At 34.4% G+C, this 17,863-nt stretch overlaps 1 protein-coding gene across 2 annotated transcripts in view; it reads right to left on the bottom strand.

The window, feature by feature from the left end:
- Positions 1-1,186: 1,186 nt before the first annotated feature.
- CAMSAP1 (calmodulin regulated spectrin associated protein 1) overlaps positions 1,187-17,863 on the bottom strand; it is a 75,015-nt gene continuing 58,338 nt past the window's right edge. For both annotated transcript variants that reach the window (XM_069108382.1, XM_069108383.1), the window contains exons 10-18: positions 11,806-11,897; positions 10,890-10,974; positions 8,191-10,645; positions 7,352-7,488; positions 6,647-6,855; positions 6,392-6,494; positions 6,061-6,176; positions 5,255-5,373; positions 1,187-3,307 (exon numbers count right to left, since the gene is read on the bottom strand). In XM_069108382.1, the coding sequence (XP_068964483.1) occupies positions 3,005-3,307; positions 5,255-5,373; positions 6,061-6,176; positions 6,392-6,494; positions 6,647-6,855; positions 7,352-7,488; positions 8,191-10,645; positions 10,890-10,974; positions 11,806-11,897 (3,619 nt within the window). In that variant the 3' untranslated portion in view covers positions 1,187-3,004. The remainder of the gene's footprint in view (positions 3,308-5,254; positions 5,374-6,060; positions 6,177-6,391; positions 6,495-6,646; positions 6,856-7,351; positions 7,489-8,190; positions 10,646-10,889; positions 10,975-11,805; positions 11,898-17,863) is intronic.

The raw sequence follows: 17,863 nt of genomic DNA, 5'->3' as shown, positions 1-17,863 counted from the left end.
TTTCATATTTTTCAATTTGAACTGGATGTACTTGCCCTTGAGACAAAGAAAATATATTAATAAGAGTAAGCCCCCAAAGTACTTATCAGTGTAATGTCTTTGACACATATAGAATAAAAGAAATTGTGTGCTATGATAAACTCAAGAAAAGCTAGATAAACAACGAGAAATAATTCAACATTTGTGAGGAAAAAATTGTTATCACATAATAGCCCCACCTAACATCCATTCATCTTAGGATGACATCACCTGGATCATAGAATTTTAAATTTCTGAGCCAGGAGGAACCCTCACAAAGGATCTACACAATACATTTAAACCACAAGATACACCCATGTAGGAAGACATGTGAGTGAAGCCAATCTTAAGAAATCAGAGTGACTGATGTGTTATGGTTATTTTCAAAGTGATTAAAGAAGCAGAGGTATGACTGCTATGTAATATGGAATATACTTGCTATAATCGTGAGATCACAATTTTAAAATGCTATATATGTTACAACAATTTTGGAGAATAAATAGGGCTGTAATACCATTTTGTAACCTGAATGTTAACTTCATTGCTGCCTACACCGCAAGAGATTCAAATCTCACATTTAAAAAGTAAAATACTATTCCAATTTTACAATAAAATTAATCTCATATTCATATATATTAAATATGAATTAAGTATGTTAAGCAAATGCTGGCTGAAAGATTGAGAAACTTGAAAATCAGGTTACAGTCAAACACTATTAGAAGTTACAAACTGAAATATAAACTATAGTTTATATAAATATATTTATATAGTTTATGTACAATTTATAGAACCTGAAGTTCTAAAGGCCGTAATTAATGTTATATAACAGATAAATGGAGGAACTGTCAATGAAAAATGTTAAGGACTAAAATAGGATTTCTTCAATCACTTTTTTAAAATAATCAAGTTTCATCTACTGAAAATGAGTCTGCTTTCTGATACTATATATCAAGCGGTTATATATATTTGTCTGATGCATATGTCAAGCTGTTATATATTTGGACCATGACTACAAGATAAAAAGGTAAGAGATGATCACTACAACAGATGCATTACAGTACCTGATAGTAGCCTTTCATTAAATGTGACTATGGAATATAGTACATCTTTAAAGCATGAAGGCTTATGAGTTCTCACCAAAATGAATCTTAACCTCACACACAAATGAAATTAAAATAAAGCAAATTATTTAATCATTTTTATTACATTTCAGTGCTTTCTTAAAATAAATATGATAATATATCAAACATACAGTGAGAAATAAAGCAGAAGAATGAAAAGCATGGTAACAGAAAAATTCACTCATAACTTTAATACTCAGCACTTTAGAAATCATAAAGCCTTTAGTTATTTATTTACAGTACAAGGAACCAGCTATCTCTAAACACAATATATACAACAATGCAACAAACTACAATCTTTTTCTTCAAAGGGCTAAGAAGACTGCAATAAAACCTGCAGTTCTAGTGTTTTATTTTGTACCATACTTTCTCCTTCATACAACTTACCTTTTTTGTCTTTAGGTTTATGTAATAATTACACTTGTGTATTTTAGAGAAGTTTTTTCTTTCTACTGTTCTATAGTGCCCTCTTCAGTACAAGATAGATATACATATATCCAAGTAACACTTCCAAGTAAACATGTGCAAACCTAACAAATGCCTTCAGGCAATAGTGTCAAATCAAGATGTCATAGCAACCAGTTAACGATTAAATAGGCTTCAACTACAGAGCTCTAGATGTACACATGAAAACACAGGTTCTGAAGGGAACTTTAAGTGCATAAAGAAGGAAATCAAAATACAAGTTTACTCCCCCAAATGATTTGATCTGCTGGAAAAACACTAAAAGATATTTAGGGTCATAACTAAAGATTTAATATTTCAACATGAAAAGAATCCAAAGCTGTTTCATTTAACCAGACTTTTGAAACAACAGCAACTCTCTGCTTAGAAATTTTTAAATAAGACAAAACAAAATTACTTTATCACCCTAAATTATTAGTAAAAAATTGCACATACTCTGTTCAGAGCATGCTGCTCCTTCAGAATAAAGACAGGACAAAGCAAATAGAATTACATGTCATGACAATAAAAACAATAAAAGGACTTAAGATCTTAAGTGCACCATCTTATAAGAGGAACGTGCTCAGAGTGAAAATATTCTACTTTTGCCAAAATAAGTCTTTAATAAAGTTAACAAATCATTAGAACACTACCCAAAACTTCATCAATGATAATGGTTTTCATTCACCTTGCCTACTAAGCAAGTACTAGTTTATAGCACCTATGGTTTTTTGCATCCTCATGATTGTGTTCCAGAAATAGTCATTTCTAAATCTATAAATGTTATTTTAGACAGACTTTGCAATTTTTTAGTGCTTTTTGTTAACTAATATTGTCAATAAAATTTTTTTTCTGAGCCACATTAAAAGTCGGGGGTTTTTTTCCCATAAATCTAAAAATTGGAATTAAATGTTGGCAGTAAATACAATCATATATCATACAATTCTTCAAAAGAAAAATAAATCCTCAAATCAGAATTTCTTTTTCTATACACATTCAGAAACTCATGACCCAAGATCAATTCTCGGTTCTTCCACTGTAGTGGAAGAGGAGAAGGCAAGAAAAGCAAATTAAATCATTTCCAATTTGTACCGATAGAGAACTTCAAGTAAAAGGAAATTCACTGGTTAAAGATCTTGCTACATGCACAGTCCCTCATTTGAAAGCTTCAGTAGTTAGCATTAAATATAACAGCAGATTTGAATCATTAAAAAACACTGGCATTGTTCCTTCATTCTTTTTAAGGGTGTGTGTGTGTGTGTGTGTGTGTGTGTGTGTGTGTTGAGGGGGAAGATTGATTTTATCTAGAAGCCTCTTTTAATAGTTTTATGGTTTTGCACATTTCGTACCCAAATTGAAGAAAGTAGTAAATAGTCTTCTTTCAGCACAATCCCCTCAGATATTTGTCCCCCAAACCAATGTCATTTACGAGTCTGAGTCTTCTTTGGCACTGCTGGCCGCTTGGGTTGCCACAAATGGTTATGAATGGTGAGAGCATCCACACTGACCGACATGGTTTTGGCTGGAATCAAGTTAAACTGTTTTCTGTCTGAGCTATATTTATAAAGCTTGTCAATCATTTTCTTAGTGATGCTCTTTGGCCCAGTGCCTGTTAGCTTGTAGATTTCTTCAGTATCAGGGTAGTAGCAATAAAGTGCCCTAAACTGGCATCCAGCATCACGAAACAGTATAATGTAGTGGTTGGCATCACACTTCTCCAATTCCTAAATTGGAAAGAAGCAGCAAAATTAACTATTTATAACAAAGTTAATGTATAGAGCAGCAAAATTAGCTATATTTACAAAGGAGTTAACAAATACTTAGAGATAAAATAGGTTACATATAAGCAAATAATAACTATTTTAAAAGTGACAAATAAACTAGATGAAATAGTTACCAAAAATGTATACCAATTATTTATGAATCCTATTTGGAAAAAAATTACTGTAGTCCCTGAGATTTCAAACCTACAATTTATAGTGTTTTACACAGCCATGGAATTTACAAAGCTTAAATTGAACAATATCTACTCTCTAAAAGAGAGGCACTGAAAAATAAATCTAAGAATTATGCAGCAACCAGAATCAAGGTGGGAAAGAAATCTCATCTACCATTTACAAATGAAATTCTTCAAGTAAACAGAGTGCTAAGACAGATCAAGCTTATCAAGACTCACTTCAATCAGGGAAGCAATGATTAACCTCTACTGAGATACCTTTAAACTTTTATCATAGCAAATTATTATATGAAGACAAAAGGACTTGTCTCTTCATGAGGAATTTTTGGTTGAAGACAACCAGAAAGTTCTTTAAATGAAATTAAACTCTCTTGAAAAACAAGTGCCTACAGTAGCCAAGTATTTGGAACTCTGGATATTAAAACCACTAAGATCTGAGACAACCATCCATGCTTCTTTTCTTTCCTAGTACCTCTTCCCTTGGGGAAATACTTGTCTAAAATTGAACATGATTCTTTCCTAGGGAGACCAAGTTTTTCCACAAATTCCCCACTGTCATAATGGCAATACCACTTCCCTAGGCTCAAAACACAGAACTCATTTTTCATAAATTGTTCATCTTTACCAAGTTCTGACAATTCTTTCTTCTGAGTGCTATCAACCTCATTCAAGCCCTAATTACTGCTACTATTGTATTATTACTGAAAAAGGCTCTTAACTTCTTTCTTCCCTTTCCCCCACCCATCCTGACAAGAAATTAATCTTTTGCTAAAATACAATTTTTATCATGCCCTTCACCTATTCTGCCACTGTGACCAAGAAATTTATTTAATCAATCTATATTTAAATTTCCTCACCTGCAAAATGAAGGACAGAAAATCTCTAAGGTCCCTTCTACCTCTAGTCCAGATTTTAGCACTCAAATTTCTCCATTATCTTCTCCACTTTACCTACATAACCTTATTTCTGACTACTCTCCAGCATGTATACTCTGTTCCAACACAATCTGTCTCATCACTATCCCTTATATATACCAGTCTTATTGTTGCCTATATATTTTTGCTCATTTTCTCCAATGACAAAAAGTTCTTCACTCTTCTTTGTCTAAGTCTTTCAAGTTCCAACTCAAATTCTGTCTCTTCCATGAAGACTTCCTGGTCACTTATGGCCCACACTTATCTCTTCTCATTGGACACAATTGACTATATACTACTTTATATTACTCTCATTCTCATTTACTTAAGTTTTATCTCCTCAATAAGGTTGCAAATAAACTGAACTCAAGGATTCCATAGTTCTCCTTATTTCCTAACAGTACTTTTAACATAGCAGATACTCACTAAATGCTTTGCTTAGTTGAGCTTAATTATAGAGTTCAATTTTTTATGCTCTGTGTATATCATGGAATGATGGATACGGTGCTAGATTTGGGGTCAGACAAATGTGGTTTAAAACCTGCCCCTTTGCCTCTGACACTTAACTAACTCTAGAAGTCTTGGTTTATCTGTAAAACAGGAATATTACTCATAGTAATTACATCTCAAAGTACTGTTATGAGGTCCAAATGTAAGGTACATAAATCACTTAAAGTATAAAGTGCTATATGAATATCAGTTATTTTTAGAAATCTGGGAGAATTTTCATCGAAAAAAGATTGGAAATTTCTACTCATCCTCTTAACTATATGAAACTCAGTAAGGATACTAATACTTGCCTCCAGTATTGAATTCTTATGTGGTTCATTTACTTTTCCAGCCAGACAGCAATGGGATATAGCATTGTGAATAATTGGTTTATTTGACTTGCTACTAGGCTCCTTAAAGAGCTTAGGACCTAGAAGAATATAACAAAACAAAAAAAATGTTCAAAATAAATACTGAGATATGCAAACAAAAGAAAAAAATTAAAACTACAGTTCTTAGAATAAAACTGTGAGTAGAGTTGAGAATTGAGACTCCATGCGCTCTGGGAACCAAGGATACAGTAAGAACTGTAGCTATTACAAATCCTTCTTTAAAAAGTTATAAATCAATTTTAAAAAGCAATAGCAGCCATCATCAATGTTTCTCTCCCTCAACACAGTGTTTTCTGCTGGGGAAACAAAACAAAACACACTAATAATGAAAAAAACAAAAATGAGCAAAAAACTTAGATCTGGCAAAGAATATACTACCAGCACAAAATTATTTATAACAAGTTACAATAGAACTTGCGAAAAAGTTCTTGAGTTAAGTAGATGAAAGTCAAATACTGAAAATTTTAGTGTACGTTCATTTCTTCTGCTTAAGGAAAGAAAGGATGGAATGAAAAGGGCATTAGGAAGAGGACAAGTTTAGGAAATTTATTTTAAAAACTCTTCTCTTGTTAAAGAACAACATTCCAGGTATAGTATCACATCATTTTCAATCAATGAGTCCGAAATGGCATATAATTTACTTGAAAATGCCATAAATACTCCAAAATAAGGAACTTAAACTTTAATGGAATTTATATTATCATAGAAACATTCTGAGCCTATACCTGTATATTCTGCCACAGACGCAATTGAAGATGCTGTAGAAGCATTTTCCCAATCTCTTTCTGTATTCCTGCTAGGATTCCTGCTTAATATTGGCAAAGATTCCATGGATTCAACTCTGGACAACAGAAAGGAAAAAGAAAGAAAAGTTGAAAAATATTAAGAAAAATGTCACATTCCTTCTAGTCTGTTATTTTTCATGTCCATTCATAGATGTAACCAGCTTCATTTTTATCAAAAAATTTCTTCTTTTAAGTCTTTTTCTTATTTGTTACATGTGAGTTGCTAAATATATAATTTAAAGACATAATCCTAGTCTGAATTCCTCCTTACCGTTGAGAAGGAGTGCCACCAGAATGAACACTTTCAGGTTCTGTTGTTGCTGCTGATGCCAAAGACAAGCTGGAGCCAGACTGGGCACTACTTAAATTATCAGCTATTTAATTAGGAAAAAAAAGAATAAAAGTTTTTTAAAAGCTCATATGAAAACATACATAACTGTGATGAAATGTGAACAGGTAATGTATAGGTGCAATTATCTACATACATCTACCCATAATTATAAAGTACACAGCAAAATTTGCTTACGGGTTGAAGAACATTTGGTTCCTGAATCACTATATGACTCCTCCCGATGAACAGATTTTGGCCGTGGTTTTTTCGGTTTTGATTTTGGTTTACCAAGTCCTTGCTCTTCTAAAATCTGTTGTTGTTTCCTTCTCAAATATTCCTGTTTAATGAGTTCTCGTCGAGCTTTCTCCTCCTCTTTTCGTATTCGGTCCTCTTCAGCTTTCCGCCTAGGAAGAAAAAGTCAATTTCCAAAATAACCATCTGCTAGACACTAGTAAGAAGACCCAAAAAAGCCTTACCAAAATTCTTTCAGAGTTAATTATGTTAAAGACTTTTGGAAAAACTTCACAATTTCCTTTAGCCATGTAGACTTAACTTTGACTGTCAGAAAGCTTTGTTTTACACTTAAACTTCCTCATAATGCAGCTTAAGAATAAAAACAAGCACCAAGCGCCTGCTATATTACTTAATAAATGTTACTGTTTCTTTCCACTTCCTTCCATTCTAGCCTCAGAAGAGATGAAGAATAAACTAGTCAAGAATCTCTTTTTAAGCAGCTAACTTGTTACTGTGACATGAAAGCATCAGAAAAATAGAGATAAGGAAACATAAAGGTTTTCCTCTCCCAAAACTTACCATAACTACTGCTTTAGTTCTGCTCAAGTACAATGCTTCACACTCATCTATCTTGTTACTAACAGCCAAAAATTAAGCATGCCTTACCTGGCTTCATCTCTTTTCAGTTCAACTTCAGCTTCTAGCTGCTGCTTCCGTACACGAGCTTCTTCAGCTTTGCGCTGCTGTTTTAAAAGGAATGCAGCCCGTTTCTTAGCTAGTTCATCTTCTGCTTTTTGTTCATCCTGTAAAGTTGAACTTAGTATCAAATACAATACTTAAAAACAAAACATTTAAACAGATAAGAAAATCATATTTAAACTCAGCAGAGGAAAAAAATGACTTGGAAGTGGATCTAGAAGAATATACTGCTTAATCCACAAAGAAAAGGAAAAAATAGTATTTAATAATACCCATAAAAATGATGGGAAAAAAAGCTAATTCATTAGGCACAATTCAGAAGCTGAGTTTACAATAAGCGATCCATGAGTGAATGTATTAAGACATTATCAAAACTTTGAGATTTAAAATAGTGTGCATAGTGACCCTATTAACTCAGAAACAATTTACAGCCCAAAATTATAAGCATCAAGCAAGGTAACATTACATTAATATGCTATATTTGCATGCTTCTCTTTTAACAAGATTAAAGAATCAAGTTTATATTGAACCAATCATCTTCAAAACATCATGTAAATGGAGCAGATATTACAAATTTAAGGAGAAACTCCCTGGTCTCTCAACTTCTATTTTTTTCCCTTTCAAAAATGTAAATGAAAAGCATAGGGGATAGGTATTCTCTATGTCCATCTATATATTCTTCAAGTAAAAGCTTGTACCAGTACAGATTTCTCTGAAGAACAAAAAAAAAAAACCTCAGTTAATGGTTAAATGGTAAAAAGATCGTTCATCACCAACATGCAAAAATAATATTATCATATGCTTACCTTAAAGAAAAAGCCTACACCAGGCTTCTGATCACATTCACTAATTAAATCTAAAGAGCTATCATGGCTTTCCATTTCTCCTTCTTCATCTGGTGCCTTCAGGTCTGAGAGGTCTACTTCAATGAGACTACCCTTGCTCCTTAGTGGTTCTTCTATGGGAACATTTTCTTTTCCTGAGACATCTGAAGAATTTAGACCTGTTTCTTTTACACTGTTATTCAAAACTTCCTTGCTCATTTGTTCAGAAATAATGTTTGCATCTTTGGAAGCAGACAAAACAAATGTCCTCTGGTTACTCTCATCATGAAGCCTATAACTATCAAAGAAAAACTTTTCTTGAGAGTCACTGCCATGGCTTGTGGCACTTTCCAAACACGTTTCTGTGGGTGTTCTGGGATGATTATTAGGAGGAAAAGGTCTTAAGTGAGGCACAGTTTCTACACTTGGAGTTGGAGTTTTAATACGGGAAGAACTTTGCTGTTTATCTTTAGAAACTTTTAGCTCAGCTGGTCGTGCTGAGCGAGGACTTCGTCCTTGACCAAGACGAGGGGGTTTACGATGACTGTTCATTCCAGTTGGAGAGAGGGGTTCAACAAAATGAATTGATGGCTTTACCTTCTGGTCCTGGGAATTATTTCTAGCACCTGGTGTTGGTACTGTAGGAGATTTCATAAGAAGCTGTTCTTGCTGTTGAGAAATCTTTAATATAGCTTGCTGAAGTGTACTAATGGTCTCATTTAGCTTTTCGATGGAAACATCACATTCATTTATATCTACAACTTCACCAACATTATCTTCTAAAAGAGCAGCAGAGAGCATCTTACTTTTCTCTAATTCATGTATAGCAGCAGTGTCTTTTGTTTTGTGGTGAACAAAACCCACATTTTCCTGGATCTTTACTTTTGCCATTTCTTGAGAATCAATAAGGAGATCTTCTTTATCCTCTTCTTTTACAAGAAAATCTTCAGCTTTAGAAATTCCTTCATCCAATTCTTCTCCATTGTGCCGAGAATATTCTTTTGAAAAATGTTCTGGTTTAAGTGGCTGTGGAACAATGTCAGTCTTTCCCTTCTTAACTACATGAAGGAAGGCTGCTTTACCTAACTTAAGTCGCTGCCTTGCTGACAATGCCTCCATTTTCTTCTTTTGTGCTTCTATTGCTCTGCGTTTTTCCTCTAACTGCATATGAAGCTGAACCAACTCAGAAGCCAACAGGTTAGCATGATCTTTGTTTTGCCTATTAGGACTCTGCTCTCTCTTTTGTTTCCATGTAGTTAGTGGTGCTGGACAGCTCTCTGATGCATCAGGTGTGGTTTTCTGGGAACTGCTTGTACTAGACTTTGCTTCATAGCTATTAAGTCTCTGGAGTTTTCGTTCTGCAAAACTAGTCATCCTAACACTTCCACTAGCCATAGACACACTGCTAGCTTGAGAGATTGTACTTAAACATGGACTTGACCGTCCACTTGCATCATCTTTATCTTCATGCTCCTTCACCTTCATGTCCTCTTGTAGCTTTGCAGATTCTTCTTCACCAACATATTTAGTGATGACTAGAGGAGGACCCTCTCCAATTAAATCTTGTTCAGCTTCCTCTAGATCTAGGATATCTGAGTCAGAATCTTGCCTAATTATAGTCCATGTCGTTTCTAGACCATGTGAATCTGTACTTTTTGCACTGCTATCATTTATTCTACCTTCTGTATCTTCATCAGCCTTGGAAACATGAAGAAAGAAGCCTTCAACAGATTGCTCCTGAGACAATTGATCTAAACCACCAGTAGCCAATGACCTGCATGTTTCTAATGAAACCTCTGTTGATAGGAGTCCCAATCCTACTGAATCAGTAGTAGCAGAATCTACAGCTGTAGGAAATTCTGAACTAGAAATTGGAGTAAAAGTCCTATTCGTATCATGATCGACATGACTGCTATTAACTTTCTTCCTTCCCAACAGCTGATGTCCTTCACCAAGTCTTTTAGACAAAAAACTTCTTTGCTTCCCTTCTCCACATTCATCTTCTTTATTAATAATCTGTTTTTCTTTTGCAGGTTTAAGTACTGCAGGCATTAAGGGCTCTAAGAAAAAACTATCAGGTTTACTTTCTAGGGATTCCACTTGTCTTTTAGGAGACCGAGAATTTGCCATTAAACTTGAAGCCCTGGAAGATGTACTTTGCAATTCTAATTCACCACAGCTTGGAATTTCATCTGCTCTAATTATTGCAACAAGTTCTTCATCTTCATCTTCAATATCAACGTTGTTCAGCAAGCTTTTCCCGTTAGTCTTAATAGATGTGGTGTGAGGTTGATTTTGGGGGGTGAGGTTAACAATATTAGATGCTAAACTATCTTTGCTAATTGATCGAGCTAAGCTAATACTATCACCAGAACCAGGATCCACATCACTACTTGCAGCATGATGAAGAGCAAATGGTGTTGGCTGAGATAGAGGCCTAAAATAAAGGAGAAAAAGTCCAATTTTAATATGCTTTGGTATACAAATGACGTAATTTAAAATATCAAATGACTAAAATATTTATTATGAATATAGGATATTTTGAACTTCAAATTCTTCCTGCAAAGTAAAAGAAGGCTAGAGATATAACTCAAATAGGTATAATCAACATGTGATTTTTAAGCCTTCTGAAAACAGAAACTATGTATAGTTTTTTTAAAGTTTGTATGATAAACATTTACCTGGGTCTTTTTTCCGGCCATGCAATGATTGCACTACGTGGCTGTCCATCAACTCGAGTTAACGAATTAGAACGATGACGCTGATCTACAAATTAGAAAAAGTGTACAATTTTAAAGTCAGTTTCACAATTTGAAATATCTGAAATGCAACAGTCAATTCTCCAGAACATAACAACATATGACTAACTCATCAGAGCAAGAAAAAAGGACCGTACCAACACAATAATAAGCCTTCTAACTTTTTTTTTTTTACATCAGAAGGAGACACTGAAACTTAGGGTAATATCACAGCAATTTAGAATAGGCTTCAATACAGCAATAATTCATGATGTATTTACACTCTTAGAAGTCTCAAACTCAAAGGAGGCTGAAAGACTACCTCATCTAGCTTTTTATTTTATAGGTGAAGAAACCGAGACAAAAAGGTTAACATATTAACAAATAGATTAAGTAATAGATTGCCCAAAGTCACAGAGTAATCTAGTAGCAGAACCAAGACAAGAGACTCCAAATCTCTTGACTCCCAATTTTTCCATTATATCATCCTTCCTTCCCATCCAAAATTTATTTAGTCCTTAAAAATACTAATCAAAATATTCAGTAGCACAAATAAAATTCAATACCCAGAGACCCCTTCTGTAGCACAACACAAAAATATTAATCATTAAGAGATCAGAATTTTATGAAAACTACTCAAATAGTACCATGTCAGACATATGCTATTTACATTTTTAAAGTGTTGCTATCCTTATAAAATACACCAAAGTAATAAACAACTATAAAAATCATTAATGATTATAATCTATCCTTCATAAAAATATATCAACAAAGAGTGAGTTCAATTTAATCATAATGGAGAACATCAAAGTAAAGCTATACATGAGAAGAGAAGAAAAAGATGAAAAACAAAGTTTACCCTGGTTGTCCTCCCCCTGTATTGTTTTCTGTTGTTTCTGTCTCAATGGCAATAAAGGATGAGATGGGCTAAAGGCAGGACTCCCTTTCCCACTAAATGGGGGAAAAAGAGAGAATAATTACCACTGTGTGCTTTTATTTTCAAACTGTAGATGAAAAAAAGGATGGCAAGGAATCAATTCTTGTGCTTGTCACTAAGTAGAAAGCAAACATGAATAAGGCATGGGCCCCTATTCTCAAGTGGTTTACAATCTAATCAAAGGTAAACAAAAACAAAATAATAGATGAAATAATTCAAACAGTTCAAAAGAATTTCAAACAGTCAAAAGACTAAAATGTAGTTTTGTTTTGTTTTCTTGGAAGCCAGGCTTGCCCAAGGTCACACAGCTAGTACGTGTCAAGTGTCTGAGGCCAGATATGAACTCAGTCCTTCCTGACTCCAGGCTGGTGCTCTATTCAACTGCGCCACCCAGATGCCCCTAAAATTTTCAAAATAGATGATTTCAAAAAGCAGTGTGAAATTTAATGGTGATCATGCATCTTTAAGTATGCTAAATAAATTAGCATATGTTGAAAAATTATTAAAATACATTTCCTCTACCCCACTTCCCAATAAAAATAAAACTATTCCCAACCCTAATAAATTCCCTACAAACATACAGCTTCTAAAGAACTGATACCACAGGTGGTAGCAACTTCCAAAACTTTGTTTTACATTTCAGGTGTTAACTGGAGACCTTTTAGTTCCAATCTGAATTGTTTTAAGAGAATTCTTTAAAAAGAGCTGATTAAAATTTAAATTAATTTAACCAAATTTCCCATTTCTACCAGAAGTGATTTTTTACAATAACCTAAATTTTTAACATTTTGATAATCCATGATGAAATAAAACATAAAGCTCCAAGCAATAACCACAGCAGTTAAGTATCTATACATATAAAGTATGTTAATTTGTTGCAAGTAATTTTTTCCACTTTTTTTAAACATAAAGAAAAATAAGGGAGCAAAGTGTTCTAAGAATCAGTTCTGAGAACATTTAAAAACACTGAAATTAACTGTATTCAAAATGTGAACTCCTTGCCCTAATCCTTAACTTCCTCTCCTGGTCTTCCAGAATCCACCTGTGCTGTTATGATGACATGGGAGTCACCAATTCTATTGCTTTTGGTGAGATGGAGGACCACCAGTACTTGTCATCTGACCTACCACTGCCTAAAGTCCTCCTTTTTCTTGGGGGGAGGGAAGGAGGAAGGTAGGGCAATTAGGGTTAAGTGACTTGCCCAAGGTCACACAGCAAGTTTTTGTGTTAAGTGTCTGATGCCAAACTTGAACTCAGGTCCTCCTAACTCTAAGGCCAGTGCTCTATTCACTGCTCCACCTAACTGCCCCAAGTCCTCCTTCTTTTACCATTTGCTCTCTTATACCCTCAGCAAATATTTATTAAGAGATTATGTGCCAGGAACTGTGCTAAGGTCTAGATCAGATAGTATCTCCTACACCACTCCCCACATTGTCATTTGACTTATTGATATAACTTAAAGACCCCCCCCCTAAGCCTTATTCACCATACCATAGCACTCTTAGGATATCTGAGCATTTTCATTTACTTTGCAGCTAACCTTTCCTTTATATATTGTGTCCACAAATTAGAATATGAGATCTTAGAAACAGATAAAAATCTTTTTTCTATTTGTATCCTCAATATTTAGCACAGTGTTTGGCACATAGTATGTGCTTAATATTTTTTTACTGAGTCAGTCGTTAAATGATTTACTACATTACTAGAGAATTTGAACCACATCAATTTGGCATGTTTCTTATAAATGAAATCAGAAAAAAAAAAGCTGAAGTAATTGCATGGATGGGTCATAGGTCCTCCTTGGAAAGTAAAGCAGTTAGTGGAATTGTTTTCATTATGTACTCAAAGGCAATAAGAAGCATCATTTAGTTAATGAGCCACTTAACAGTGTTTATAATAAGCATAAGCAAAAGAGACCATTATGTAGATAATCACAACTCATACAACAGATAAACTGATACATAGTAACTTCAGTGTAAAGTACAATGCCAAGTACAAGAAGACATGAAAAAAATCCTGGAAAATATGATTCTAGAGGTGTGAAAGAAGTAAAGACAACTCAATTGTCTAACATTTGTATAGCATGACTGTACTATTCAAGAAGAAAACAGAAAGATACAGAACATTAAGATCCAATGTTACAAAAACAATGCAAATGACTTTCATGACAGACTGGAAACTAGACCAGAAATGGAATAGACATGCCACTGTTTCTCCAGTAACTATTCTCATCAATGAGAATATCAACATATTTAAACTCTACTTCAGAAATTGATATATTAAAAGAACAAATGATGAAGAGCAAGTTAAGAAGAGTGACTCAGTCAAATGAAATAAATATAAGAGAAAGCCCTCTGGAGGGGATGCAGTAACTTACTCAATGATATTCAAGATAGAAAATAAGCCTTTTTATTTTTAATAAATATCTACTATGTGCAAAGCAGTAGAGAGACAAAACAAAAATGAAATGGTCCCTAATCTCAAAGAGAAAGAAGAGAATAGGTGAAAAAAATCACAGATGGCATCATTATGAGGGGATGGGGGATAAGAAGGGTACAAATGAGAAGAAATCAGCAATTACAGACCCACAGGTCACTTTCTCATCAGCATCTCTATAAAGTATTTTTTTAATGATGTTTTCTATTTCTTATATCACCATAGTATCTATCATATATCCTTTTCCCATCCCCTCCCCAAGACCGGCTGTAATTTTTTAGAAAGAAAAAAAAGTGAGTACAACTGATCAATACACTGACAAAATCCAATAGCATGTGCAATATGTAACACCATGGACCTGCCACCTCCACGTTGGGAGTGTTTTCTCAATTGTCTTCATTTGGTTCTCACTTGATCTTTATAATTTTGGTACATTGACTTTTGATTTTTTTGGTATGTAGTTATTCTTCCTACTTACATTATTACAGTTACTGTGTATATTGTTTTCTTGGCTCTCTTTACTTCACTCTGCTATAAGTTCATATAGATCTTTCCATGTTTCTCTGTATTTATCACATAATTTCTTATAGCACAGAACTATTCTAACATTCATGTACCACAATTTGTTCAGCCAATCCTCAATCAATGGGCTCTTACTGTTTCCAATTCTTAGCTATCACAAAAAGAGCTACTATAACATCTTTAGAAGAATAATCTGCAGAGGTGATCAACAGGACATTAAAATAGTCACTTGCTGCAAGCATCTTTGACCCCACAAATGCAAATAAAATATATTATGTGCTAAATATAACTTAAAGTTGAATTCCACAAGACAGAACTCATCCCATCTCCCCCAACACACACACGCACGCACGTACACAAACCCCACACACAAGTTACGTCTAGAAGCCCTTTGCTATGCAACTCTAAGGGCACACCAAAAGGGGGAAAAACCAAATGACAAGGTCTGTGACTAGGGATCCAAAAATACCTTACAGCTATAGTGATACTACCTGAATTTACCTACAACCAATAAGAAACTGCAGGTCTTGATTCTGCCCACTCCCACGAAAAGGAGGGATCAGAAAGCCTAAAATTGTGCCATATACGTGGTACAATCACAGGCTAGAGAGGGAGCAGTGCTGGGCAAATTAGTTGACTTGTACCCTAAGTAACCTCAGCAATCTCTATATCCTCCAATGCAAGAATAAAGTAGCCCTACAATCTATCTTCAAGATTGGTATGCCAGTAGAGAGGTAGGGGCAAAAGAGTAAGTAACTGCGGGGAGAAGGGGTCTGGGGATTAAAACTCAGCATATAAAGCAACAGAAAGGATACTAAAACCGTTAGGAAGAATGAGTAAAACATCCAAGAGAAACCAAAATACATTAAATAAGTAGTAGTATGAAGAAAAGCAAAGTAAACCAATATTGTTTGTTAAAAGACAGAAATTTTATTCCCTTCCACTTAACTCTCTGACCCAACCATACTGGCCTACTTGCTATTTCTTGAACATGACACTTCATTTCCCAACTAGGCCTTTCATTGCCTGGATCCTGTGCCTAGAATGCTTTTCCTCCCCATCACTACTTCCTGATTTCTATGGCCCAATTCAAGACTCAGGTAAAATCCCACCTTATACATGAAGCTTATCTCAATACCATTAAGAGTTCCTTCTGAGACTACCTTCCATGTATACTGTATATGTTATATATATTTATTTTCATATAGTTACACACACACACACACACACACACACACACACATAAACACACGAATCTAAGTCCTTTGAGGGGAAGGACCAACTTTTTGCCTTTCTTTATGTCCCCAGAACTATCACAGTGCCTGGCATACAGTGAACATTTAATAATGCTTGTGGCCTGACTGACAGATCTTATTGACTCTCCAGAGAACACAAAATAATCAAGAGACCTTTTATTAAGTACCAGTTATATCTATTATGTTAGCACTGAGATCATAAAGACAAAAATAAAATAATCTCTGTCCTCAAGGGGCTTACAACAGCAAAAAAATTACAGAATGGTTCAAAAAACAAGTAAAATTCATTTAAAAGAATCATCTATATATATTTGAAAAGCATTCTTGACAAAAATATGACAAAGGAAATCCAGATTTCTACCAAAAAAAAATTCCTACAACAGACTACATCTTCACAATTATATAACTGATTAAATGAGAACACAAAATTCCAATTCTGAGATGAGGAAATCGAATTTAGAGGATAAGTGACTTGACTAGGGTTACAATGATAGTTAAACAGCTAGGATTCAACCCTTGTTTCTTAGTCCTAATTCAGTTCTCTGCGTCAGTAATGTCAAACAGATAGATACTTTATGGTGACTTTAAAAATTACAAATTAACATTATCTATGTTTTACCGTATTTATTTTATAAAACATTTCCTAATTACATTTTAATTTAAGTTGGGCAGAACTCAGGAGTTTTGCATGATATAAAGCCCGTAGGTAGCAATTTTTACACCTATATTCTACACAACAGACATCTCCAATATTTACCAAGTGGTTAGTGTATACCCAACCTTATATAAAGGCACTGTGGGTGTCAGGAAGCTGACAATAAGAATAACAAAAATAATAACAACTTAGCAACAACTAACAATATATAGCACTTTAGGATTTACAAAGTTGGGGGTTTTTTTCCATCACAATAACCTGTGTAGTAGGTTTGTCAGTTAACAAGCATTTATTAAATGTGACTAAGTGTGAGGCACTGCGCTGGGAAGAGAAAAACAAAAATGAAAGTCTTTTCCCCTTCAGGAGGTCAACAATCTAACAAGAGAAAAATATTTACACATATAAGTTGCAATGAGCACCACACAGACTTCGCAGGCCTTGGGCCAAAAAAGGCTCAAATGGTACAGCTAGAAATTCAAGGCACATGGGTGAAGGTCCTAGGCATAGTTATATAATAAAGAGTTAAGGAAATACGAAACATCAAAAGAGTGCTGTTCTATAGAGAAACATAGCTAGCTGAAGTTTCAAATTAAGCAATAAAACCATATTCATCTCCTTGATTAACTAGATATGCTGAAGTCCACCTACAGGTGCATGACAAACTTCGCATAATCCAGAAGCGGGTATAGATAGCTCTTTGAAGCTGATGGACTCCTTATTCCCATGTAGGACAGTAATACTAATGATCTAGACATAACTGTATGTATCCTTGCTATAATAATAATGAAAGAGGTTTTTTGTTTGTTTAATTTTAGGGCTATCCACCTAGTTTACCTCGATCTCATCAAATCTAAGTGCTACCACTAGAGTCACTGTGCACAAATACAGCCTGAACATTAATGGCAGCAATAAGACATTAGCAGTTGGAGGAATCAGTAAAGGCCTCATTTGGGAGGGCACTTGAGCAAAAACTCTAAAGAAAATTAGGAATTCTAAGAGGTAAAAGGAAGAATGCATGCTGGGAATGGAGAAAACCTGAAGAAAGGCACAGAAACAAGAGAAAAAATGTCATGTCATTCTTTTTTTTTTTTAAAGCAATTGGGGTTAAGTA

This window comes from Petaurus breviceps, unplaced genomic scaffold, assembly GCF_028583685.1.
Source record: "Petaurus breviceps papuanus isolate PSGF00001 unplaced genomic scaffold, PetGlider_PUasm1.0 90383, whole genome shotgun sequence".
Classification (NCBI taxonomy): Eukaryota; Metazoa; Chordata; class Mammalia; order Diprotodontia; family Petauridae; genus Petaurus; species Petaurus breviceps.
The sequence above is the reverse complement of the archived record's forward strand: the minus strand, read 5'-3'. Positions and strand labels throughout refer to the sequence as shown.